At 53.1% G+C, this 23,818-nt stretch overlaps 1 protein-coding gene across 4 annotated transcripts in view; it reads left to right on the forward strand.

Annotated features, from left to right (window-relative positions):
* The window catches only part of TMEM63C (transmembrane protein 63C), a 35,923-nt gene extending 12,669 nt beyond the window's left edge, over window positions 1-23,254 (forward strand). For 3 of the 4 annotated variants that reach the window (XM_038139139.1, XM_038139138.1, XM_038139137.1), the window contains exons 2-24: window positions 9,455-9,569; window positions 9,842-10,062; window positions 10,415-10,494; window positions 11,610-11,697; window positions 13,605-13,642; window positions 14,064-14,206; window positions 14,514-14,565; window positions 15,017-15,125; window positions 15,554-15,627; window positions 15,732-15,812; window positions 15,943-16,063; window positions 16,180-16,313; window positions 16,531-16,653; window positions 17,201-17,354; window positions 17,893-17,999; window positions 18,789-18,875; window positions 19,401-19,466; window positions 19,591-19,753; window positions 19,977-20,082; window positions 20,283-20,450; window positions 20,731-20,846; window positions 20,995-21,066; window positions 21,147-23,254. In XM_038139139.1, coding sequence (XP_037995067.1) covers window positions 9,865-10,062; window positions 10,415-10,494; window positions 11,610-11,697; window positions 13,605-13,642; window positions 14,064-14,206; window positions 14,514-14,565; window positions 15,017-15,125; window positions 15,554-15,627; window positions 15,732-15,812; window positions 15,943-16,063; window positions 16,180-16,313; window positions 16,531-16,653; window positions 17,201-17,354; window positions 17,893-17,999; window positions 18,789-18,875; window positions 19,401-19,466; window positions 19,591-19,753; window positions 19,977-20,082; window positions 20,283-20,450; window positions 20,731-20,846; window positions 20,995-21,066; window positions 21,147-21,359 — 2,493 coding nt within the window. In that variant the 5' untranslated portion in view covers window positions 9,455-9,569; window positions 9,842-9,864 and the 3' untranslated portion in view covers window positions 21,360-23,254. Of the gene's footprint in view, window positions 1-9,454; window positions 9,570-9,841; window positions 10,063-10,414; window positions 10,495-11,609; window positions 11,698-13,604; window positions 13,643-14,063; window positions 14,207-14,513; window positions 14,566-15,016; window positions 15,126-15,553; window positions 15,628-15,731; window positions 15,813-15,942; window positions 16,064-16,179; window positions 16,314-16,530; window positions 16,654-17,200; window positions 17,355-17,892; window positions 18,000-18,788; window positions 18,876-19,400; window positions 19,467-19,590; window positions 19,754-19,976; window positions 20,083-20,282; window positions 20,451-20,730; window positions 20,847-20,994; window positions 21,067-21,146 lie in introns of those variants that run through there. The other variant, XM_038139140.1, reaches the window with a different exon arrangement.
* The last annotated feature ends 564 nt before the right edge of the window (window positions 23,255-23,818 follow it).

A 23,818-nucleotide genomic window follows, 5' to 3' on the forward strand; every position in this document is an offset into this window, starting at 1 on the left:
CAGCTCTACATGTGCCTGGGAGAACTGCCTTCCTTCCTGGCTGCAGCAGCTGCTTTCCTCTCATCTCCCCCAAAAGCTATGTGGGCTGCAGAGACAACTGCATGAGTGCCCCAGCGACCAGAGGAGAGTGACTACCTGCTCCCTCCACTTCTCCAGCATTCCCTTGAATGGTGTACACCATCAAAAGCTTTCCCTTCCCTTTGATGCACTATTGACTCAAACCAGTGTGCTGAGTGCTAATCCCTCTGGCACAGTTGGATGCAATGAGCATGGCTGGATGTGACTGGCACAGCAGCTGCTAGGGCCATCCCCACTTGTGCAACCCACTGCTGCCAGCTCCCATGCTCCCAGGGCAGTGATTCATCCCAGTCACATGGTGTCACCCAAATCTGCTCAGAAGCTGGGCAGAGGTGGGAGGAAAGCCTTGTCAAGGCCAGGATTATGCTTAGGCATATGCAAAGCCAGTGGTCACGCTTATGGGCTCCTGCTACAATCCAAAACTTACTCTGCTCTTGGCACCAAGCACAGCCAATAGAAATCTTAGCTCTGCTCTAGATTTTAGATGCTCTAAAATCATATTTTGTGTGTGTGTGTGTATGTGTGTGTGTGTAGTGTTATAATACACTGCTCTCAGGAAGAAGCTTCTGTGCTTGCAGAGAGGGGAGCTTGGCAGGGCAGGAGTGTTTCTTTGCTTCTGCAGCAGAGTCAGCTGTGGAGGATGTTGTGACTTCTTGAAGATGGGGAGGGGTGAACGGTGGAGAGGCCCAGGCACGAGAGCACCCCACAGAGCAGTGTGGAGGAAGGTGCGCGTTTGGACTCAGGAGAAGGGGATCAACAGGATAACCGTAGCACTGCCCGTTGGCCTCTAGGAAGCTGTGTGATGAGGGTGCTTGGTGGAAGGGTGCTCCCAGATCGCTGTCAGGCAGCAGCAGACTGGAATGGAGCAGAGCTGTGCCCAGCAGCATGAGTGCTAGGCCCTTGGTAGCACACCATGTGTGCTCACTCCCCACTGCGCAGCAGGCTGATGGGCATCAGCCATGAGGAGGGCTGGCTGGAGCTCAGTAGCTGAGAGCAACTGCACAAAGGCTTGAAATGTGCCTGCTTTCTCCACCAACTCGGCAGTGAGCTCACTGCCCTTCCCAGGTGTGTCATGCTGTCCTGGCCAGGCTGGACAGTGGGGTGCAAAGCCACCAGAACTGCCTGGCCCAAACAGTGTGATGCTGGGCTTCCCAGTCTGCATCCCTTTCCTGCACAACCCAACTCCTCTCCTTGCCAGCCTCCTTCCCTCTGCCCTCAGGTGGAGTTCCCTCGGGTGATGGCTCCAGCTGAGCTGGCTGCTCCCATGGCTAACAGTCTCTGCAGCAGGTGGCTTTATAAAAGGCATCAGATAAGCCTCCCACAGCTCCCTGCTCCCCAAACAGTGGAAGGGACTTGGGGAAGAAAGAGCTGCCTTGTCCCTATTTCCATCCTGTCTTTTTCCCCATCTCCAGGAACCAAAGTGCACCTGGCACCTTGTGGCATTGTGAAAGATGCCTGTGACTCATGGTGACAGCTTCAATCTAGGCCCTGGCCAAGGCACAGCTACTCCTGGTTTCTGTACAGGTTTCCACAAGGGAGTGGTTTTCCCAGTGAAGTTGGCACTTTTCTTCACAAAGACCTTAAAATCCTCTGTGTGAGCACTGTAACCTGGGTGGCAGGAGAAGCAATCTGCCTTTAATTGCCTGACATCCCACCACAGTTGCAGCCTTGCTGAAAGGTATCTTCCTTGGTCTTCAGTGCCTGAGGGAGCTGCCTCTGCAAAGTGGGCTGTGCATGGGGGCACATGCTGTGGTCTTGGAGCTGGCAGGCAGTAAGGAACCCAAAGATACCCTTTGCAGGAAAGTTCAAGCCCATCTCTAGGTCTGGCTGCTGCCATGCCCCTCAGTCACATAGGCAGCGGGGGCTGGGAGTTGTTCTCATCTGCATGTATCGTCATTAATTAATTGCAAGTGCAGGGGTTACTCTGGGGACTCTGAACAGCATGCAGCAACCCAGCTTGGATCAGGGATCTAATGGTATTAGGGTGTCTCTTTACTGTTTTCCTGAAATACTGTTTTCTGAGTGGACGTGTATGTGCATATATATATAGGTTAACTGAGAGCCCCGGGATGGTACCCTTCTCCTTTCCCACATGTGAGTTACCTGGGTCTCCATTCCCTGAAGTCAACTCTGGCTTTGTCATAATATCATACAAAATTTTGGGTTGAAAAGGACCTTTAAATGTCTTCTAGTCCAATGCCCCTGCAATGAGCATAGACATCTTCAACTTGAAGAGATTGCCCATGGCCCTGTCCAACCTGACCTTGAATGTTTACAGGGATGGGGCATCTACCACCTATGTGGGCAACTTGTACCAGTGTTTCACCATCCTCAACTGAGAAAATTTCTTTCTTATATCTAGTCTGAATCTCCCCTCTTTTAGTTTAAAACTCTGTCACTACAAGGTCTATTAAAAAGCCTGTTCCCATCTTTATTATAAGGCCCCTTTCCTATCTCTCTGCTCCCAGCCATCACCTACCAGCAGAGTCCTACTCTCTGCTTGGGTTGGTCCTGGTCCAGGTAATCCTTTGTGCTGAGGAGTGTTGATTTAAGTTTTATCAGAGGACAAAGGGTGCGTGATTCTCTGGGGAGCTTGCAGCCCCATTAGCTCATGTTTGCTTGGTGCAGTGAACACACAAAGTGTGGTGTGAGGGGCTGTGTGCACAGCGGGAGAGTGAAATGCAAACCAAATATGGGTTAGAGCCAACCTTCACCGGCAGCTTAGTCAAATGTGGCAAAAATGGCTGGGGGTGGAATAAATAAATTCCGCTCCGATTCTTCCTTCCCAGTCTCAGTGTGCTGGCTCCAGCAGCCGCTGGCTTGCACATGTGTGGAGGAGGCTGGAGAAGCGCTGCTCCCTGAACAGCATCTCCCCCACACTGGCCCAAACAAATCTCCCTGGCTGTAGATCTCACTGTAAGCACTGTTTGCTCACGGTTGCCTGGGGTTTGGCTTAATTCTGCCAAGGAGCACTGCAGCAAGTCAGCGTCGGGCTGCTCGGTCCACAGCATACCTGCAGGAGAAGGGGTTTATGTAGGTTTGGAAGGCCACAGCCATTGTCCTGCAGAGAGTCCCAAGGGGACTGGGATGCTTTCTCATTCAAAAACTTCTTGGAACTTAGACTAAGTGCCAAAAACCTGCCCTGCATGGTGGTGGTGGGGAAGAAGGGGAGGGCAGGGAGCTGTGGATGATGTGGCAGCCACCACAGGGGCACACAGCAGGGGAGGGGTATGTATTGGTTTCAGGTGAGTCCCTGGGGCAGCATGACCCTGCACAAGGTTTCCTGAAGGTTGTGGCAGGTTGCCAATCCTAAGTGCAGAAAAACTTGCTTAGCTCCCCAAAATGGGGTCAGTCTCAGACTCCTAATGCGTTACGTTATTTAGATGAGCAGTGTTGGCAGGGCAGATTGGGAATGGTGAAGCATTGGGGGTGCAGCAGTGCCAAAGGCAGGCTCACCACGGAGAGGAAGGACCTCCCTGTGGGGTTTGCACCACCAGGGCTTAGGTGGGCTCATGCGTTGGCTCTTTCCCCAGCCTTCCTGCCCTGGCTGGCAGTGAGCCTGGCTTTGTACTCCTCAGTGAGAGAGCAGTGCCAGAGCTTACTGACAGGGAAGATGAAGTTTATCTGTATCATTTTTAAGCAGGTTTTTCTTAAACAGTCATGCACTCACATTCATTTTCTCCTTGAGTGGTGGGTATGTGTGCGAGATGGAGTAGGATCAATGAAACACGAGTCCTCATGACCTCTCTGAGTGATCATATCTTCATTGGCAATGACAAAATTAATATATGAGCAGATGTTTTTAACTGTTAGGGGTCATCTGTTGCTGTAGAGTGGTCCTTTGCCTCCAAGCCTTACTAACCCCAGCCTCCATAGCCCACAAGCCATTGTATGGTCCTTCTTGTTTGAAAGATGCATCTGATTTTCAACAGGCAAACAGAGCAGGCTGGTGTATGTCCATGTCCGGCTGGTGATAGGATGGGGTCTTCTGTTGGAGGGTTGTCTGTCTCGTACCCTGATAGGGGGTGGGCACAGCATTCCCACCAGTGTCAATGAGCCCTGCCCAGGGATGCTGCTGCCCCACAGGTGCTCACCTCACAGACCATGAGTAGCCAGATCCTCTCTTTGCTTTTTGGATCTCAAGGCCAATTATCTTAAGAGGGAAGGTTGAAAGGAGAGCTAGGCAGGAATGCCTTGGGCCTCTGTGGGGTTTTTGAGGGTTGTGTCTCTGGTCCCATCCCCTCTGTGCTCATAACCCTATGGGACAGATGTGGCCCATGGTGTGCCTGTTCTCCCATGCACCAGCCTACAGGAATGGAGAGGTCACCATGCCCTGTGGTGCCAAAACTGCCAGGGTGTGTGCTGAGCTCGGCGTAGGCTGTGGATGAGCCTTTTCCCTGAAGTCCTGAGGTACTTGGTTAGCCATGCTGAGTAAGTGGCAGTGGCTCGGGTTTCCTGCTGTCCCTGTCACTGCAGTCCTGCAAGGTCGGTCACTGCAGTCCTGCAGGGTGGGATGCTGGAGGTTTGCCTGCCTGCCTGGTCCTGTACACACCAGGGCATGAACCTGATCTCCCTGTTACAGCAGTCCTTGATTTTCCCTTCCACAGCCCGGCCACAATCTACTTGCAGTGGAAGAAGGATGTAGAGGCAGTCAGGTAGCATAGATGTTTGTTTTCTAGGTCTGGGTCCTCAGCCTGGCTTTTCTGTGTGGCCACGCACAGAAACGCTCCACCAACAGCCCCATGCCCTGGCTGCCCTCTGGCCAGCCAAAGTCAGCAATCCCACCTGTTCCAGAGTAGGATGCAAAGGCTGGATGAGTGTAGGCATGCTGGGAAACCCAGCCTAGTCATCTCAACGCTCCCAAGACTGTTTTGATGTTTTGCTACTCCAGCTGTCCGTGAATCCCCCAGCAAATGAGTTAGCTGGCAGGATGCTTCAAGGGAAAGACAAATTATGAAAAATTGCATTCGCATAAAAGACATGCCTTATTTTTAATTGGAAATCTGATTCTCTGGATTAGTGCCCACCCAACCGGAGAGAAGAAACATATGCTGATGTATCAACAAAGCAAAGAGGGCACTGAATATTCAAGGCAAAGCTTACACGCACTGAAAATGCTTCATAGAAATTATCCAGCAAATCAGTTTCAATGGCAAATCTCATGCATTCACTGTGCATTCATGGGCCACAAAGAGGAGAAAGAATTGCTCTACATGTTTTCTCACTTTTTTTTCTGGCTCTGTATCTTCCCTCTAAGTAAGACCTATAATGGATAGACTATATATCAAAATTTCTGCCTTTATCTTATTGCTTCATTTTCCTACCTGCAACCCTGTACAGCCCTGTGTTTCTTGACTAGTCCATTGCTGTCATTTCTCCAGGACAGTGGCTGCTCTGAAGGACATCTGTCTGTGGTTGGCATCTAGAGGCCCTGCCTCATACACAGCTAATGGGAAGCTGTCCTGACACGTTCTGGAGGTGATATCCATCCAGCTCTGTTATTCACAACAGTATTTGTTCCTTTGGCCCGTAAAGATTGGGAAAAGCACAATGGCAGTGGTGTAGCAGGGAACAGGAACTGGTTTGGTGATGCTGTGGGTTTTGTTGAATCTTTCAGATACTATTGCAAAGTGTCTTCAACTGAATATTTCAAAATGCTGAATTTTGTCATGGGTGTGATGTGAAAATTTAGCTTAGGCATTTCAACAGTGACTTTAGGCATGACCTGCAGTGTCCCTGTGATTTCTCATTCTGTATACCAAAAAACTTACCTCTCCAACTGGAGGGAGTTTGAAGATGTTCTGTAGATCTGAATTTAAGCTGTTCTTGATGCATATGAGCAGAAATCTCCTCTCACTGTTTCTGCTGCATGCTGTTCCTAGAACATATACATGATTTACTTTTAGCTGGTTGCCCCCAATAGTTATTTTAATGGTAGCATTGCAGCTATATAATTTGCATAAGCTTTTCTGAGAGCAGCACCATAAAAGGTGAGGCTAGCTGGAACAAATGATCTAGAAAAGTGGTAATTTGGGTATTTAGAGGAGAGTTTCTGTGGCTCTCTGGTGATGAAAGGAGCAGCAAAAGAGCGGGAGAATGGCTTGAGATCTGGTTCAGAGGAGCTGTGATACACTGCACAATCTGTGTTTACAGCCTGAGCATGACGTGACGGCTCCTTTGAACTCCTTTGGAGTTGGAGGTGCTTAAGGGAGAGAGGACAGAGCTGGATTGGGTCTCCAAGTATCTTCTGCTCCTGAAACTTGTCTGTGCAGTCTGGCATTGTATGGGCAGTGCTGTGTGCAGATAAGTGAGCTGGTTGTGCTGGAAGGGTGAAGGCTTGCATTTGGGAGCTTTCTGCGCAGGAGAGCTGGGAGCAGGAGATACTAACACCATCTCCAGGAGGAACCCATTGCTTTTGGCCACCAGAAGCAAAATATCTTGTATGGGAAAGAAAGGGGTAGCAACAAGGACTGGATAGAGAAACACAACTTGTACAGATCCCTGTGAAAATCCCCCTCACCCTACCATCCCTGACAGGATGTTCCTCCTACAAGCGTGAAGCCGGTGCCTAGAAACAAGCTGCAGGATCTTATTCCTGTGTAGTGGAGTGGTGGTGACAGAGAAAGGACTCTGAAGTTGCTAAGGGTCTCCTTGTTTGTTTGCTGATGGTCTAACAGCTCCCTCGGTCAGAGACACACTCTGCTTGTTAACAAAAAGGCAGTGAATTATTTAGCAGCTGAAAATGCCAGATGGCTCTGCTGCTTACAGGAGGAGGGGAGAGAGAGAGAGACATGCACATGGTGAGGAACAGATTGAGAGCATTGCCATGGCAAAGAGCAGACCCTGGCTAGAGGTCCTGGTGGCCCAGGTGACAAGCAGGAGGCAGGCAAGCCAGGGCAAACAGCTGCTGCTTGGCAGAGTAGCCCCCTCACTTCTTACAGGTCTCTTCTAGAGGTCTCTTGTCAGGGGTCATTACCCTGATGGGACCACACTGGCCCTTGAAGTACAGGACTCCCAGCCATGGTTGGGAGACAGGCTGTGCCTGAGGGCACTGCAGGGAGGCTTTGCCAGCCCATCCATCCACCTATGGGGTGGAAGTATGGAAGTATCAGCCCCCAGTCTACTAGGATGCCCTTTGGAGAAGTATCAGCATATCTCAAGTGACCTGCAGTTCTTTTGAGAGTCACACTAATGTTCAGCTGTCCTCGCTTGGGCAGTGATGTCTCCAGACATCCTAGTCTGGACAGATGGATGTGTATATGTGTATATGGATAGGGACCTCCAGGGAGAACTGAAGATGCAGCATGGGCAGCTCTGTAGCAGACACTGAAGCCCATGGCTCAGGTGACATTGCACCATATGCACAGGAAAAGGGACTGCCACATGTCTACATGTCCTGGGGAACTGGGTGCCTGTAGCTCAGCAGCTTCTGATACCCCTTCAAGGCATACATGCAGGTAGTCAGATGCCAACCTAATAATGAAGTGGGGTGAGACTTAAGCTCTTCTGGGCTCATAGGCTTGCATAGCCTTGGTCCAATCATCCCAGCCACTGTTAGGTTTCCAGTGGAGATTTTTCTTTGGACTTTGAGATGGAATTTATGCTTCAGAAATGAAAAGCATAGCGGGTCACTTTTTTTTTTTTTTTGGTCGTCTCTTGTGTTTGAAAACCTCCCTCTTCATCAGTTTTTTCTTTCCCTGGATGAGGAAGTCAAAGAGAGTCAGTCTCTCAGGCATGTAATATATGTCAGCTCCTGCACTAGCACTCCTGTCCTGCCCACTCTGGTCAGCTGAGGGTTGAGGGTGTCTGGACTCCTCATGAACTTTAGGACAGGACTAATCTCCTTTTCTTGAACTTTAGGGCATGACTCCTCAAGCAGCAAACTGCAAGGTCTAAGAGAGAGAGGCTGAGGCCACAGCCATGCATGTAAAATCGGGTGCTACTGTAGTCCCCCATCTATCACACTGACACAACACAAGTAAATGTTTTCCAACAAGAGCAAACCTGTGTAGAGCTTAGGAATATCCCCTTTCTAAGCCAAGTCATTTTCTCTGTACTGTCTCTCTGCTCCCCAAGGACCTTTCAATTAGGTTTCCTTTGATGTTGAAGATTTGATCTTGTTTGGTCTTGGTGGCAAAAACTGCCATAAACACTTTGTGTCTCCACATCCCTGGAGGTCCCATCTGTCTTTGTTTGCATTCTCCTCCACTGCTTAATCAAACCATGGTCCTGCTTCTCTTCCTCCACCCTGTTCATGTGGGCTTTAAGCAGCCTCCGGCAGGGATTACCTGGTGCTGGGTGGCTGCAGGGGCTGTAGCAGGGTCTCAGTTGTAGCTGGAATTAGATGAAAAGGAAGGAGAGGAATGAATGCTCAGTGGCTTGAATGCAAAGCTCCCAGGAGTTTTCTATGTTGAAAACCACTCTTGAGTTTTCACATAGCCTTTGCACTGGTCACAATATACTGACTTCAATATACTGTGCCCATCATGTCTGCAGGGCAAGACACATATATAGCTCCTTGTGAACTTCAGGCAGGCCTAAAAATGTTCTTGTCAGGAGCAAAAGTTCCTGAGAATATGGATGTAGCATAATTGTGGTTGGAAGTGCCCCCTTGGAGGTCATCAGGGCCAGGCCGGCTTCAAAAATATATTTGGCTGCTCAAGGCCTCCAAAGACTGGATCGTCTCACCACAGACAGCTGTTGTTCTCTGAAGGCCATGCAGCTCTTCGGGCATGAGAAGCAGCTGGCTAAAGGTGTTGAGGGTGACTCCAAAGCCCAGAGGCAGGACAGGCACATGAGGACAAGAGGTGGCCCCCTTGTCCCCACCCCATGTTTGTTAGTGTTTGCTGTGCTGGTTCCCTCTCATCTTTGAATGGTGAGGGCAGCAGCTGTTTGGTACTGTCCTGTGGCATCCTCATGAGTAACAGACTGCCATGCTGGCTGCTGTAGGGTGCTCATTCATAGGGGTTCCAGGCACTGCAGCTTTGAAGAGGATCCTCTCCTACCTAAAACATGGTGGTAGGAAAGATTTTGGAAAAAAGCCACAGTGTTGGCCATTAGTGGCCTTTAAATGTCTCCTGCCAGTGAGGACTGTAACCTCTGGTATCAGCTCCTGGGGAGGGTGGTGCGAAGCCTGACATTTAGGGTTTTGAGAAGCTAACTCTTCTGAAGAGATCAAGATATCTTGGAAGGAGCAATTCTGCTTAGGTGGAAAGATGAAAGGGAAGTCCTCTAACTCCTGAGTCACACAGATCCTGATGTTGGAGGAGGACAGCAGGCTTAGGGATATTCCATAGGCAGTAGATACCTGGCTGCGGGGAGAGAAGCACAGCCCCAGCAGCCCAGTTGTCAATATTATCATTGCTGTTTTTTTCAGAAATTCAAACAAATGCTTCAGCTTCTCATTCCTGCCTGCTGACAATACCAGGGTGGCCATGACTCAACCCAGCTTCCAGGACTGAGGGGCAGAGGTGGTGAGAGACCTGTCTCAGGTATGATAGAGACAACTAAATAGCATGGGGCTAAATGGGGTGGGGAAAGGGCAGGAAGCAGCTGTGAGATTTCTTCAGCAACACCCTCTGCCTTGTATCCAACTTCTCCCTGAGAAAGACTGGGACTGGGGAAGCTCTGAGGTCACCAGCTAGTCCTCTCCCCTTCCTACCCTTAGTGAGCTCTTCAGACCTTGATGGAAAGGACCTGGAAGAGCCATGGCCCCTTTTCAAACAAAGGCTTTTCCATCCACACTCCTGCCTCTGTGTTGCAGAGTGAGACCTCACAACGGTGTCGATGGACAGCACGTATTCAATGGAGCCAGCACCTGATGGTGCTGGCCTCACCTCGCTGGATGTGCTCATCTTCCTGGATGCCCCGGTGAACAGCACAGAGGAGCAGTGCTTCAGCGCCCGCTCCCACAGCACGGTCCTGGAGGGGCTTCCCTTCGGTGGCGTGCCCACCGTGCTCGCCATCAACTTCATCCTCTGGCTGGTGAGCAGGCCAGCAGGGTGCCATTTCAATGGGCTCTGCAGCCCCCGCGTGCCCTGACAGCCACGCACAAGTGCAGCCTGTGCAACGGTGCACCTGGCAAACCAGGGAACAGGGATGAGTGCACCTGGCTGATGGGGGAACAGGGTGAGTGCAGGGGTCCAAGGCTTTGCCCACATCATGGTGGGCAGCAAAGGACACTTGGGCAGCTGTGGTGAGATCATGGAGCAGGAACAGTTTGGGGTAAGAGTTTTGCACGAGCTTTGGCTCACGTGTGAGAACGCACAAAGAAGATATGAGAAGATCCCATGGGGTGAGCCTTGCAGCAAAACCCTTCTCCTTCTTCTTCTTCCAGCTTCTCCTTCTGGTCTTCTCATGTCTTCGGAAAGCAGCTTGGGACTACGGGCGCCTGGCACTGCTGATGGACAATGACAGGTGAGGAGCATGCAAAGCTGCTGCAGGTGATGGCTCCATTCTCTTCAAGAGGGCTGAAAGGAAGGCCAGCACTGTGGCATGACACACAGAGTTCAGCAGGTGTTCCTGTCCCCTCCCTACACTGGGAATGGCCTGGTGCCCCCATTTCCCATGAAGACACAGCCACCATCTGCTGCAGGCAGAGGGAAAGCCCAGGCCAGCTTTCATGCCCTCTAGCATTTGGTGACAGTGTTCTTGGTGCCATTGGGGGCACTGTTCTGGGAAGGACAAAAATCTGGTTTTCAGTGGGGACTGTGCTGCTGCCTCTTCTCCTGCCACTCTCTTGGGATAAACAGGACTGGCTGGTGGAGGGGGCAGAGGGAGACACACAGCAATAACACTGTTCCTCATCTCACCACAGCAACTTGCCTGGCCCATCGTTTGGGCTAGGTGCAGAATTCCACAAAAACGAGCAGGGTTCTGGTAAAAGTAGGGCCCAGACCATATTTCCAGGTGGGCTGTACTACCTACAACATCTTGCCTGCCAGAGCACAGCTCGCCTTGGGCAGCAAAGCATCTTTCTTTGCACAGGCTGGTGCACACAGGAGGGGTCTGTGCAAGGCTGGGCAGCCCACAAGAGTAAGATCTGTTAAAGTCCTTCTTCTGCCTTCTTCCCTCTAGTTCCTCTTGGCCTCTCAATCTGGAGCTGAGTCTGGCGATGAATACGTGATATTTTCCCTTCACCAGTGAGATCAAAGGGCAATCAAGATTTAAAATGCAAGCTCTGATAAGATTCCTTTTTACTGTAAAAACATTTGAGACATCTGAAAACAGTGGAATAGAAAATATCTGGTTCAACAGTCCCTTGTAATGGAGCTCCAGCTCCATCTCCATGAGCCCATCATGGGTCAGGGCCACAAAGCTGGGGAGACTTGTTGGTGTGGAGGCAGCAAGATGGAACCCCTTTGTCCCAAGCCCAGAAGTGATCACTGTACCAGCCCCAGTGTAGGATCCTGGGAGGGGGGAGGCATTTCTTGGGCTGCTGTCCTAGGAGAGACTTTTCCAAGGGTGCTTATCCTCTCATGTCTGCTGCTTCTCTTCTGCCTCACCACTCCACTCCTCCCCTCACTGCAAAGCCTGACATCGCTTTTCTATGGAGAGCAGAGCGAGAAGGAGAAGTCCCCGTCAGAGAGCAGCCCTCTGGATGCCGACAACAAGGATGTGGTGAGTGCCAGTGGCTGTGGCTGTGGGAACCTGGGCTGGGCTTGTCCCAGCCCAGCCTGTCCTGTTCTTCATCAGAAACCCTGGTCAGAAGTTAAGTGTGAGAAATTAAATCTCCTGCTCAACACTCTTCAACAGTGGGGAATTCCTGGAAGCTGGAGGGTTTTTTGTCCTGGATTCTTTGAGGCATCTATTTTGAATGGCAATTTGGAGGGGATGCTCCTGTCGGCAAGCACCTCACAGCTGCATGGCTCTCCTAGCAGCTGTGTGGATCCAGTGTGATGCGTGGCCAGAGCTCAGCTGCATGCCTGCAAGGATCTTTCCCACCCCTCAGGATAAAGTCCCCCACACCACATTTCCTCATCTGCCAGCATGGTGGGGCTTTAAACTAGTCTTCTGTTTCTCTCTAGCACACCAGGCTTTCCTGGAAATAAACACAGACTGACACATTTGCTGCCTCTTTCTTTTTTGGCTGCAAAAGCTCAAAAATCAGTCACTGGTACGACTATGAAAAAATGTCATGACTTATTAAAAAATCTAAGTAGGAAAGAAGCAAAAGAAGCAAAATCCTTGCAGGTGGCAGGAGAGGCCTGTTTAAAGGTTCTGTACCAGATGCTCTAGGCAAATGTATATTACTCATCAAAAAATAAGTGAGAAAGAGTACAGGGAAAGCCTGCACACTAAAGAGCAGATTAAAGGAGATCATTAGAAGTAAGAATACATCCTTTAGAAAGTCAAACTGATTACAAATGAGGAAAATCTCAACTCTCCCAAATTAGATGTAAAATAATGTAAGAGGGGAGAAGAGCAGTTTTGAGGAGAAATTTGTAAAGAGCACAAAAAGCCCTGAATCACAAAATCACAGAATGGGCAGAGTTGAAAGGAACCAACATGGGTCATCTGGTCCAACCTCCTTGTTCAAGAAGAGTCATCCTAGAGCACATGGCACAGGATTGTATCTTGAGTATCTCCAGTGAAGGAGACTCCACAACCTCTCTGGGCAGTCTGTGACAGTGCATGGTGCTTTCTTCCAGTCTTCAGGCACCTTTCCTGATCACCACGACCTTTCAAAGATGATAATGAGCTGCCTTGCTTTGGTGTCCACCACCTCTCTCAGCAGTCATGCATGCTGTCAGTGTCCACAGACTTGTGAATGTCAGGTCTGCCTAGGTGTTTTCTAACCCAATCCTCCTTCACCAGGGGAGTGTCTGAAAACCCATGTGTGTACACAGTGACAGGGAATAAGCTAGTTAGTGCAGAAGAACCTAGGTTGTCGTGTAGCACTCTACAGCAGTGCCGCCTCAGCACTTGCTAGTGGTAAAAAACTTGAATGTTAGGGACTGTCGTGGAAGGGGAAGAGGAAGGAGCTCTGGAAGCAGGAGCCTGTTGCAGTGATGCTCTTTAATATTCAGAGGAAGCTGAAGTCAAGCAAGTCACCCCTGAAACAGTGGGTTAATGTTTGACTTCAGCTTCTTCTGCAAATCCTTCTGCAGCCAAAAATATGCACCTGACATGTATCAGGATGATTGATGTTTGTAGAGAGACTTCCCTGTCCCTTTATACCCCTGCCCCAGCAGACTCCTTGTTCCCAGACAGTGGTAAGACAGAAATTGTCTTACCACTACTTTCAGGAAGGTCGCATGGTCTCTCAGGGCTAGAAGAGAGGTTGTGCTCAGCTTCCCGTCAGCTCTTTGGAGTGTGTTTTCCTTGCTTCTCCTGAGGCAGCTGCCTTTGCCATTGGGTTGAGCATTGCTGAGCTGCCTGGGGCACTGCCTCTGTTTGCTCAACCCCCTGGCCATAGGCACTGCACCACCTCTGCGTGTTTCCCCAGCATATGTTGTGACCCAGTCCCTCATTAGGGAGGTGGGGGTGGTTGCTCTTGTCTCATGCTGACTCTTTTTTCCTTCTAGGGATTCTGTTCCTGGCTCCTTTCTATCTATCAGATGAAGTAAGTGTGTGTGCTTGGCATTATGGTTTTGTCCCACTGCTGCCCATCCATGGGGAGCTGGTGCCCACAGGTGGTGTCCCATCACCAGGAGCTGCTGGGAGCAGTGGCAGAAGAGAGCCCTCTTAAAACGTCCTCTCTGAAGAGAGAGCAGAGAGCTCACCTCTGCATTTCCTCCTGGCCCCTATATCCTATCCCAAAGAAAAGGGCTTCAACCTCTCCTGATAGGAACTAGTCCTGTAATGAGATGCAGTTGGAGGGCTGCTTGGGTCCCTCATTCCCTCTGTGCTCAAAATCCTCTGTGCACAAATCCTTTGTGCCACTGTGGGTGTGGGTTGTGGGAGACTGGAGCAAGCCAGTGTCGCCATGACAGGAGGTGGTGGGGAGGAACCACCAGCACTGACCCCCACCTGCCTCTCTCCAGGGATGAGGAGATTCAGAGCAAGTGTGGGATCGATGCCACCACCTACCTCTCCTTCCAGCGGCACCTCCTGGTCCTCCTGATGCTGGTTTGCGTGCTCTCCGTGGCTGTCATCCTGCCTGTCAACTTCTCAGGGGACCTCCTGGGTAGGTGCTTCCCTAGTCACAGGATGACTCAGGAGTGCCATGCAAGCTTCCAAGCCCTTGGGCAAGCATTGTGTCTCTGGGAAAGAAGGGAAAAAAATCCCTCTCTCAGAAGCCCCCATGTGAGCAAGAGCTCACCATCAGCTGAGTGACAAAGGAGCATAAGAGGCTGGGAAATTCGGGGCAGTGGGGACTGGGGGACCTGGGAAATGGGAAAGAAGGGACCAAAGACCACAGCCAATAACTGCAATATGGACATACACACTGCACTGGGTTCCCTTAACCTTCTGCTTCTCCCTTTCCTCTGCAGGACACAATCCTACTCACTTCGGCCGGACAACCATCGCCAACATCCCAACTCAGTAGGTGCTCCCACAGGCAGGGGGTCTGTGTGTGCTGCTGCTGTGGTGGGCACTGCTGGGAGCACCTAGGCACAGAACTCACCACAGCCCTGTGCTGGGGACAGGGACAGGTCCATGTGAGCAGCACGCCACTCACACTGGCTCTCCTGTCTCTCTGTACTACATGAGTACAGTCAGGGCAGCCAAGCCAGTGGCATTGCTCATTGCACCCCGCTGCTGGCAGAAGTGCTCTTGGGGATGTTTGTGTGGCCTCATTTCTGTAGTATCTCAGTCAACAACCTGAGTGCTGCCCCTCTGCCCCTCTTGTTCCTGGGGTGAGTGTCTGACAGCTGGCACAGGGGGGTCCTGCTGGGTGGAAGGGGTGGCCATGGGTGAGATGCTGAGTGCCAGGCTGGTCCCTGTGCCACATGCTCACCACAGTGCTCACTGATCCTAACTTCCTCTCTTCCAGAGACCGTCTCCTGTGGCTGCACAGCATCTTTGCCCTAATCTATTTTATCTTCACCATCCTTTGTATGGCTCACCACTCTGTCCACCTGGAGTACAGAGAGAATGAGAAGGTGAGAAGCCACCTCTCCTCCAATCCTGCCTTGTTCAGTGCTGCTAATGGCCAATTTCTTGCTTTGCACAAATGCTGGTCCCAGTAAGTACAGAGGTTTTTAGGAACATCATGAAACTGGTCTGGCAGGGAAAGGTGTGGCTGATTTTCACCAGCTTCTGGGTAAAGTGACAGCCTGAAGGCAAATCTCTCTCTCTTGCTATCTTGTCTCTTCAGACTGAAGCTCTGCTGTATACATCTGTCTGGGGTACGGCATTGTCTGGCTGTGCCCTCAGGGTTTGGGACTGGGCATTGAGAACATCTGTGCTGACTTCCCTCTGGGGTGGCAGCTGGTGCCCCAGCTCTCTGCTGGGTGGACAGGGTGGCAGCATTATATCCTGCAGATCCTTGCCCATCCTGCAGATCCCTTGGCCTCTTCTCTTCCCCAAGGTCGCCCGGACACTGATGGTTACCCACATCCCCAAGGAGATCACAGACCCTTCACTTATCATCAAGCATTTCCAGTGAGTAGCCATGTGCCACAGCCTTGCTGGATGAGTGGCAGGCAGGTGGCAGGGACTGTCCCTGTCCCCTGGCTCCTGGTGCCACCATGCCCCTGTGCTTGCAGCGAGGCTTATCCCAGCTGCACCGTCACCAACGTCCAGTTCTGCTTTGATGTGCGCAAGCTGATGAAGCTGGATGCGGAGAGGTGAGTGCATGCACGTCCATGTTGCCTCTGTGGGAGGGTGTACTGCTCCTGCCCAGCACATCAAGGCACCCGGTCTGTGTTCACATCTGTATGTCTGGTGCTCATTGCTTTGCTATCGGCTTCCTGGCAGGCGCAAAGCAATGAAGGGGCGGCTTTATTTCACCACCAAGGCACAGAAAGAGGGGAAGATCATGATCAAAACTCACCCCTGCGCCCGCATCTTCTGCTGCCGCTTCTGTGGCTTTGATGAGGTAGGAGGCTGCGGGCAGGGCTGCAGGCAGCACACCTGCACCATGGGCAAGGCAGAGCCTGGCAGCTTGCCCCAGCCCCAGCCCGGTGCACAGCACAGCCATGGCTGCTCCCACAGGTGGATGCTGAGCAGTATTATGGGGAGCTGGAGGAGAAGCTCACAGATGAGTTCAATGCGGAGCGCAACCGCATCACACTTAAGCGGCTTGATATGGCCTTCGTCACCTTCCAGGACGAGCGGATGACAGCTGTGTGAGTGCCCCTCATGCAACAGCCATGGGGATGTCCCTCAGCCTGTTGGCCACCCCTGCCAGGGAACTGGGGCACCTTGCCAGCTTTTCCCACAAAGCTAGGCAATGGGTCGGTCTCTTCTATGCCTCTGCCATCTGCGGAGTTGGCTGCCCTGTTAAGGCTGTGGAAAGGGTCTCACAAGAAGTGAGACCTGACCCCTGGCTCCCTCTTCCTGCAGGATTTTGAAGGACTACAGCCGCATCCACTGCCGCAAGCACCCCCAGCAGTCCTCTGTCACCACCGTGGTCAAGTCACACCACTGGGGTGTTCGCTATGCCCCTTCACCCAGTGATATCATCTGGTGAACCCCCACGGCAGAAGGGAGGGAGGGAGGAAGGGGGAACAAGCAGATATGAGGAAGCCCATGTCCATACCTATAAGGAGCCCGTGTACATAGCTATGAGGAGCCTATACCCATAGACATAGGGAGCCCGTATAGCTGTAGGGAACCTGTGTCTGTATCTGTTGGACACTTTCCCAGGGTGATGGAGGCTGAAAATCCCTCCTATTGCCATAGCAGAAGTCAGCAGGGGCGATTGTGGTGATCGTCCCAAAGGTGGCAGGGCCCAGCCAACTGAGACTGGGGTGATTGCCAGACTGATTTCTCTGGCCTGATTCTAAAGCCTCCTGGTGGTATGAACCTCCACTGTGGCTATTCTCTGGTCCAAGGGGCTCTGCATGTGACAGCAAAGCAGCGTGGGGTTGGGAAGAGGGCGAGCTCAGAACAATGTCTGCCAGGATGGTTGGTGCAGATAGCAGGAGGCAGAGCTTCATGAAACTATGCTGGGAGGCTCAGGACACAGGACTTTTCCTCCTCATCATGTTCAAGTTATGTTTTCCTCTTACAGGGAGAATTTATCAGTCCGTGGCACATCGTGGTGGGTGCGATTCATTCTGCTTAATATCTGCCTGTTCATCCTTCTTTTCTTCCTCACAACGCCAGCCATCATTGTCAACACTATGGACATGTTCAATGTCACACACCCTGTGGAGAGCCTCAAGGTAGTCCCTAACCCATGCCAATTTTCCTGAAAGGTCATAATTTCCAGGTTTACCTGTGACAGGTGGGGGGCACCAGCTCTACACTGTCCTAAGACAAGCCATCACTAGGATGGGCATTGATGAGAAACAAAGCAATTGATGAGGTCATGTCTGTGCTTGCTATCCATCCCCTTCTTCTTGTGTTTCCAGTGGCAGAGCCCTGGGGCAGCACCTGAGCTTTGGTGCTGGTGCCTCCATGGAGGCAGGCGGGGTGCTGTCCATTCAAGAAGAAAGGTTTGGAAAGAGCTCAGGAGAGCTCAGGAGCTGCCAGGAGCACAACCCCTTCTTGCTCATTGACCTGTGAGCTTTTGGGTGGGCACTGGGGCTCAGTACATGGCTGTGGTGCCTTTGGCTGGCCTCAAGTCCTTATTTCCTGAAACAAATGCCCCTGCTCAGGAGGGGTTGCTCCAGCCCACCTGCTGCACACACCATCGTGTGCTGTCTCCAGCATGGCTATGCTGGGTTGCTGAGGGTGTGTTCGGCTTCTCTCTTCCTGCAGAACCCCATCATCACCCAGTTTTTCCCCACGCTGCTGCTCTGGGCCTTCTCCGTCTTCCTGCCCTTCCTTGTCTACTACTCAGCATTCTTCGAGTCTCACTGGACACGGTAATGGGGCTGCCCCCACAGTCCCCCAGGGCTGCCTCAGATGGGGGGAACTGCAGTGGAAGGAGAACCCAACCTGCAGGGAGGCAGGCAGGGAGCAGTAGACCCCCACAGTGGAGCAGACCCCCCTGGGTGTTTCTCTCCATAGAAGGAGCCCCAAATCCATGCACAAAGGAGCCATTTGCTTCCCATAGTCCTCAACACTTTCAGGCTACTGACAAAGTCAGGTGGTTCTAAGATGGATCTGAAGAAGTTTGTAAGAGGGATGGTGTGATGGTGGACTGGCAGCAGCAGGGCCATCCCAGGCATGCTTCCAGCCCTCCAAGGCAGAGGTATGATGGGTTCAATATGCTTAAAGTAGGGGAAACTGCCCAGCTCCTACAATGTGCTCTCTTTGTCTTGACCCATCAGCCCCAAGCCCTGTGCCTCGTCTGACAGGTCCTTGCAGGAGCTTTGTCACCACTTCCCTTCCTTTTTCTGGGGGAAACAGGAGGTTGTGAACTCATACTAGACACCCATCTGCCTCTTGTTGGGTATCTATACCAGCAGGGATGGTAGGAGAGGGCAAAGATGAAGGAGATGAGAGGATACAGCAGATTTCTCATGGTGACACACCCTAGCCTGGGAGAGGCTTTGCAAGGCCCCAGTGAATGCACAGACCAAATGCACACAGCTTTGTGAGGCAGGGAGTAACTCCTTGGTGAAAAGCGAGACCAAGCCCAGCCCCTCACCCCACCTGCTGCTCTTTCCCAAAAAAGTGCAACGTTCTTTTCTTGTCTTCCCTCTCTGCAGGTCAAGTGAAAATCAGATCACCATGCACAAGTGCTTCTTCTTCCTGGTGTTCATGGTTATCATCCTGCCCTCGCTGGGTCTGAGCAGGTACGGACCCCTCTGCCATGCTGCTCTCCCTGCTCCTGAGCTGCCAGGATCACACCTAGGCCCCTCACCCCAGCAATCCAGCCCCAAAGGGTTAAGATCCCATTGCCCACCAAAACACAGCGATCTCTGGGGAGGAAAACACTCCTTTAGCATTGCTGAGCTGCTCACACATGGTCACCGATGGAAACCTTCCCTGCAGAGGAGTGGAGCAGAGCAGTTTGCCAGGCTGCCACAGCTGACCCAAGGGGGCTGTGGTAGTGATCAGCTGCTGCTTGGGTTCAGCAGACCCTAAAAGGACCTGGACAGGTATCTGCATAGCTCCAGCTACGTAATCCTGGCCATCCAGGAGGCAAGCACGCATTCCACAGTGGTCTCGTGTGGCAGAAGGAGCTGCTCTGGCAGTGTAGGGTGCAGAGGGTTTTGCCCACTCAGGACAGGGGGAAAAAGCCCGTGCCTGCTGGGTGTCTCTCACATCGCTCTGCATCTCCCCCTCTGTCTGAGCTGCTCCTCTTCTGTCCCCTCCAGCCTGGACCTGTTTTTCCGCTGGCTCTTCGACACCCACTTTCTGGATGAGGCTGAAATCAAGTTCCAGTGAGTAGCAGGAAGCTCCCAAACTTCCCAGGCAAGCGGGAGCACCTGTTGTCCGCCGCCAGCAGCTCTTGCAGCTCCTGCCTGAGCATTCTCTCACTGTGTCACCTCTCTGTCCCTGGGGCAGGTGTGTTTTCCTCCCAGACAATGGCGCCTTCTTCGTCAACTATGTAGTGACCTCCAGCCTGATTGGGACGGCCATGGAGCTGCTGCGCATCCCAGGCCTCCTCGTCTACACTGCTCGCCTCTGCTTTGCCAAGTCTGAGCCCGAGCGGCTCCATGTCAAGCGGGTATGTAGCTCTGGTCACCTGTGAGCTTCCGTGACCCCCAGCACAGCAGAGATGCACTCACTGAAAACTCAGGCTGTCATGATTCTGTGGGGATGCTTATGGGGACTTCTTCAGGCCCCTTGGGGGTTAGTGGGTGTGAGGCAGTCCTGTGGGCCAGGGTGCAGAGGCAAGTGCAGGCTTTGCAGTGACAGAGGTGGCAATTACACTGTTGGTTGTGCCCCAGAGCCAAGCATACCAGTTCCAGTTTGGACTAGAATACGCCTGGACCTGCTGTATCTTCTCTGTTGTCATGACCTACAGCATCACCTGCCCCATCATCGTCCCCTTTGGTGAGTATGATACCATGCCCATGGTCCCAGCCATGTCAAGAACAGCCTGTCCCAGCCACCAGCAGCAGCACGGGAGTGCAGGCTTCCTGCATGGTACTGGAGGGCACCCTTGGGCATCATTCCCAGGGTCTGCCCTGCTCGCCCGGTGGCCTGGCTGTCCCCATTGCCCTCCATCCAAATGGCTCCTCTTGTCCCACCAGGGTTGCTCTACATGCTGCTCAAGCACATGGTTGACCGATACAACATTTACTACGTGTACATCCCCACCAAACTGAACCAGCGCCTCCACGTCGCCGCCATCAGCCAGGTCGTGGTGGCCCCCATCCTCTGCATGTTCTGGCTGCTCTTCTTCTCCGTCCTGCGCCTTGGTAGGGAGAGCTTGGGGCTGTGCCCTGCCACTGCTGAGGGTCGTGTCTGATGTTTGGGGGTGACGAGCCACTGGTGTCACCCTTGAGTTAGGCATGGCATGGAGGGTGGTAGGGGAGAAGGTGGTGTGAAGACCTGGCAGATGAAGGAGGTGTCAATTTGTATTTTGGGAAGGGGGTTGAGAGCTTGTAAAACCCAAAGGAGGCCCCAGCCTGGGGCTCAGCTGGACATGCAGCAGGTTCTTGGAGGCTTATGTGCTGCCTCAGTGTCTCTGTGCTACAGGTCCCACCCGGCCTGTCACCCTCTTCACCTTTGTGGTCCTCCTTTCCTGCATCGTCTTCTCCTTCTTTGGCCTCTGCCTGAAGAAGCTGCAGCCACGGAAACCCTCAAGCTACCAGGTGAGAGCAGCCAGCCACCCACTCTGTTCCTTCACCCCAGTGCATCCCCTTCTGGCTTGCCATGGGGAATCTGAGGTAGCACCTGGCTGTCCCTAGCCAAAGCTGGGCCCTCCAAACCACGATTTCCTCACGGCCTCCTTCTCCTCAGATGTCTGACCAGTCTGAGGGCACCTTCAATGACGTGGAGCGGAGCAGCGTTTCCTCCACCCCTAACTCCAATGTGAGTACCCCTCCCCAGCCCTGCTGTGGCCGTGTGCTCTTGCTCCCCTGGTCCTGATGGCCCACTGCCCCCCGGGGCAGCTCTTTGTGGCCACTGTCCTGCAGGAGCCTGAGCTGAGCCTGACACCGGCAGCCTCTCCAGCACACCAGTCCTATGGCACCATGGGCAACCACCTGGAGCCAGCGGAGGATGGGGAGGATGGGGGGCTGCAGAGCTTCGAGACAGAGCTGGAGACCGTGGAGGGCGAGTACAGGAGCGGCCCTGTGATAGAGAGCCAGGCTCGCTACCAGTGAACATCCCTGCCACAGGCTGAGAACTGACTGTGCTGAGAGCAGAGGACGTGCCGTGGGGCAGGAGGGAGCCTGCCCTGCACTGGAGGGGGCCACCTTGCTAAGGGGGCAGGGGAGGACAAGACTGCTGTGAGGGAGAGAGCCCATTGCACGGGTAGTGGCAGGAGGGTCGGATGGTCCTTCCCGCTGCCTGCACTGGCTGTGCCCCCTAGTGTCTCCCGTTTCCCACCTGCCTCTTCCAGCACACAGTGGGGAAGAGGGGGTGCAGCAGTATAGGGAGAGGGTCTCTCTGAGAGGCCATGCTTTTGAGGGCAGGAGGGAGGCCCTGTCCCCTCTGAGAGGAGGAAGCAGCCCAGACAGCCCAGATGAATGTGCCTGCCACCACGCTGTCCTCTGGGTCTTCAGTGGCAGGGGACAACCACCTGTAATCTTTGCATCTCACCCCATCCGTCCACTGCTCAGGCAGCTGTCCTGCTGCCTCCCCTGCCGCTGGCCTGCAGGCTGCTGCCTGCCCTTGCTTTGCCCATTTCAGCAGGGACTGCTGACATGCCTGTGCTTTGGTGGAGGAGGGGAATGTCCCTACATCTGCCATCAGAGCCCCTACATGAGCACCAACAGCCCTGCACCAAGGTAGGCATCAAATGCAAGCCCAGCTCTTCCTCAGCCTCCCACCCCATCCCCCCATCTTGCTGCACAATGCCCGTGACCTTGGACTCTTGAGAAATGGGAGGTCAAGAGACAAGTGTGTTTAATGGCTTTGAGGACAGCTCCTTTTCATTCCTCTTCCCTGGCAGCACCCCATCATGCTCATGCTCTCACTGGGGCTGCCCATGGGACCCAGAATAGCTCTGTCCTAATGCAACAGAACAGGGGGAACAGGTGGAGGCTGGCAGGACCTGGACTTCCAGGTCCTCCTGATCCACCACATCCCGCTTGCCCTTGTCCACCAGCTGCAGCTGTGGGATGTTCCCCAGTAGCCACACTGCCTCTCAAGTGTGAGTCCTGCTGTTATTAGTGTACATGTGCCATTACCTGCCCAGACAGCATCCCTGGAGTTTTCCAGCTCATCCAGAGTAGCTGTGGTGGCCTCTGGGGATGAAGGTTTATCCTTATTCTCCTAATCTCCTCTCCCACCATAGCCCACCTGGGCATGCTGGCTCCTCAGTCAGCCCTACTTTGGCCTCAGGGCTGATTTTCCTGTCCCTGATTGTCCTGCTAGCTTCAGAGCAATTAAGAGTTGCCATCATCCCAGGGCAGTGCAGGGAAGGAAGGGAAGAAGGTGCAGCTCTGGCAGCACCAGGGCTGCTGGCATGCAGAGTGCTGTTGTGTGAAGGCAGGTGCTCCGCCATGGCACTGATTAGCATTAGTGCCACTGGGAGGAGGGGTAGTGTGCCAGTTCTGGGCTGGGGGGAAGGTTAAGAGGCAGCCCAGCAGTGAGAGCATTAAGGGGGCTCTTAGGACGTTCCTGTGGGGCTGGTGGATCTCAGCTCAGCCAGCTGGCAGTCCCATGGCCCCCATCCCACCCACGCTCCTGCATGCCGGGGCGTGGCTGCGGCATACTAGTGGTTGCCTCGGGGGAGCCTTGAGCTCAGAGGCACCCTTCTAATCCCAAAAAGTTCCCTGGGGGTTTGTTGCCTCCTGCCCAGGTGCCCCACGGCTGCCCACAGCTCAGCTGCTCCCTCACTGCCTGCTCCAGAGGCAGCCCCAGGCAGGGCACGGGGATGCCGGTGGCCTCTCTGAGGGTAGAAGCAAGTGCCTGCTAGTGGCACTGTGTCCTCGGGAGCTCGGGCTGCTGGTCTGATTGCCCTTGGCTGCCCCACTGTAGGAATGTGCCAGAGGTCTGTACCTTCTCGTGATTTATTGCTATGACCGTGCCTTGAATAAAATGACTTCACCCAGCTGCTGCCTGGCGTCATTACCCCCGTGCGTCTTTCCTGGCACCAGTTTAGGGGGAACCCTTGCCACCGGAGCCTTTTCCCACCTGTGGGCTGCTTTTGACCCTGCCTGGGGACATCCTGCAGATGCTTCAGGAGCAAGGAGGCTGCTTGGACACATCCCCACCTCCAGACTGCCCACTATGATCCCCATAAAAACAAATCCCAACATGTGGGCAGAAGCAGCAAAGTTTCAGGAGCAGGAGGACACCTCACTGTGTCCCATATAGACTGGCACAGCCCTGGACACCATCCCCCCATTGGGGGTGGGCTGGAGTCCTGGGACAGTCGTGTGCCCACCTCTGTCAGCAGTCGCTCCATTGGCAGAGCTGGCTCAGAACACCACCGAAGGTGCAGATGCTGCTTGAGGGCAGCGGGAGGGTGGCCTGGAGCCCCTCTGGGACCACAGCGAGGGTCAGGTGCAGGAGGAACCCATCCCATCTGAGGATGGAGCAGGTGTTCCCAAAGCTGAACTACCCACCAACAAGTGCAAGGGAAGGGGTGAACACCATTTTGGAAGTCCTTCTC

Source organism: Motacilla alba, chromosome 5 (assembly GCF_015832195.1).
Source record: "Motacilla alba alba isolate MOTALB_02 chromosome 5, Motacilla_alba_V1.0_pri, whole genome shotgun sequence".
NCBI lineage: Eukaryota > Metazoa > Chordata > Aves > Passeriformes > Motacillidae > Motacilla > Motacilla alba.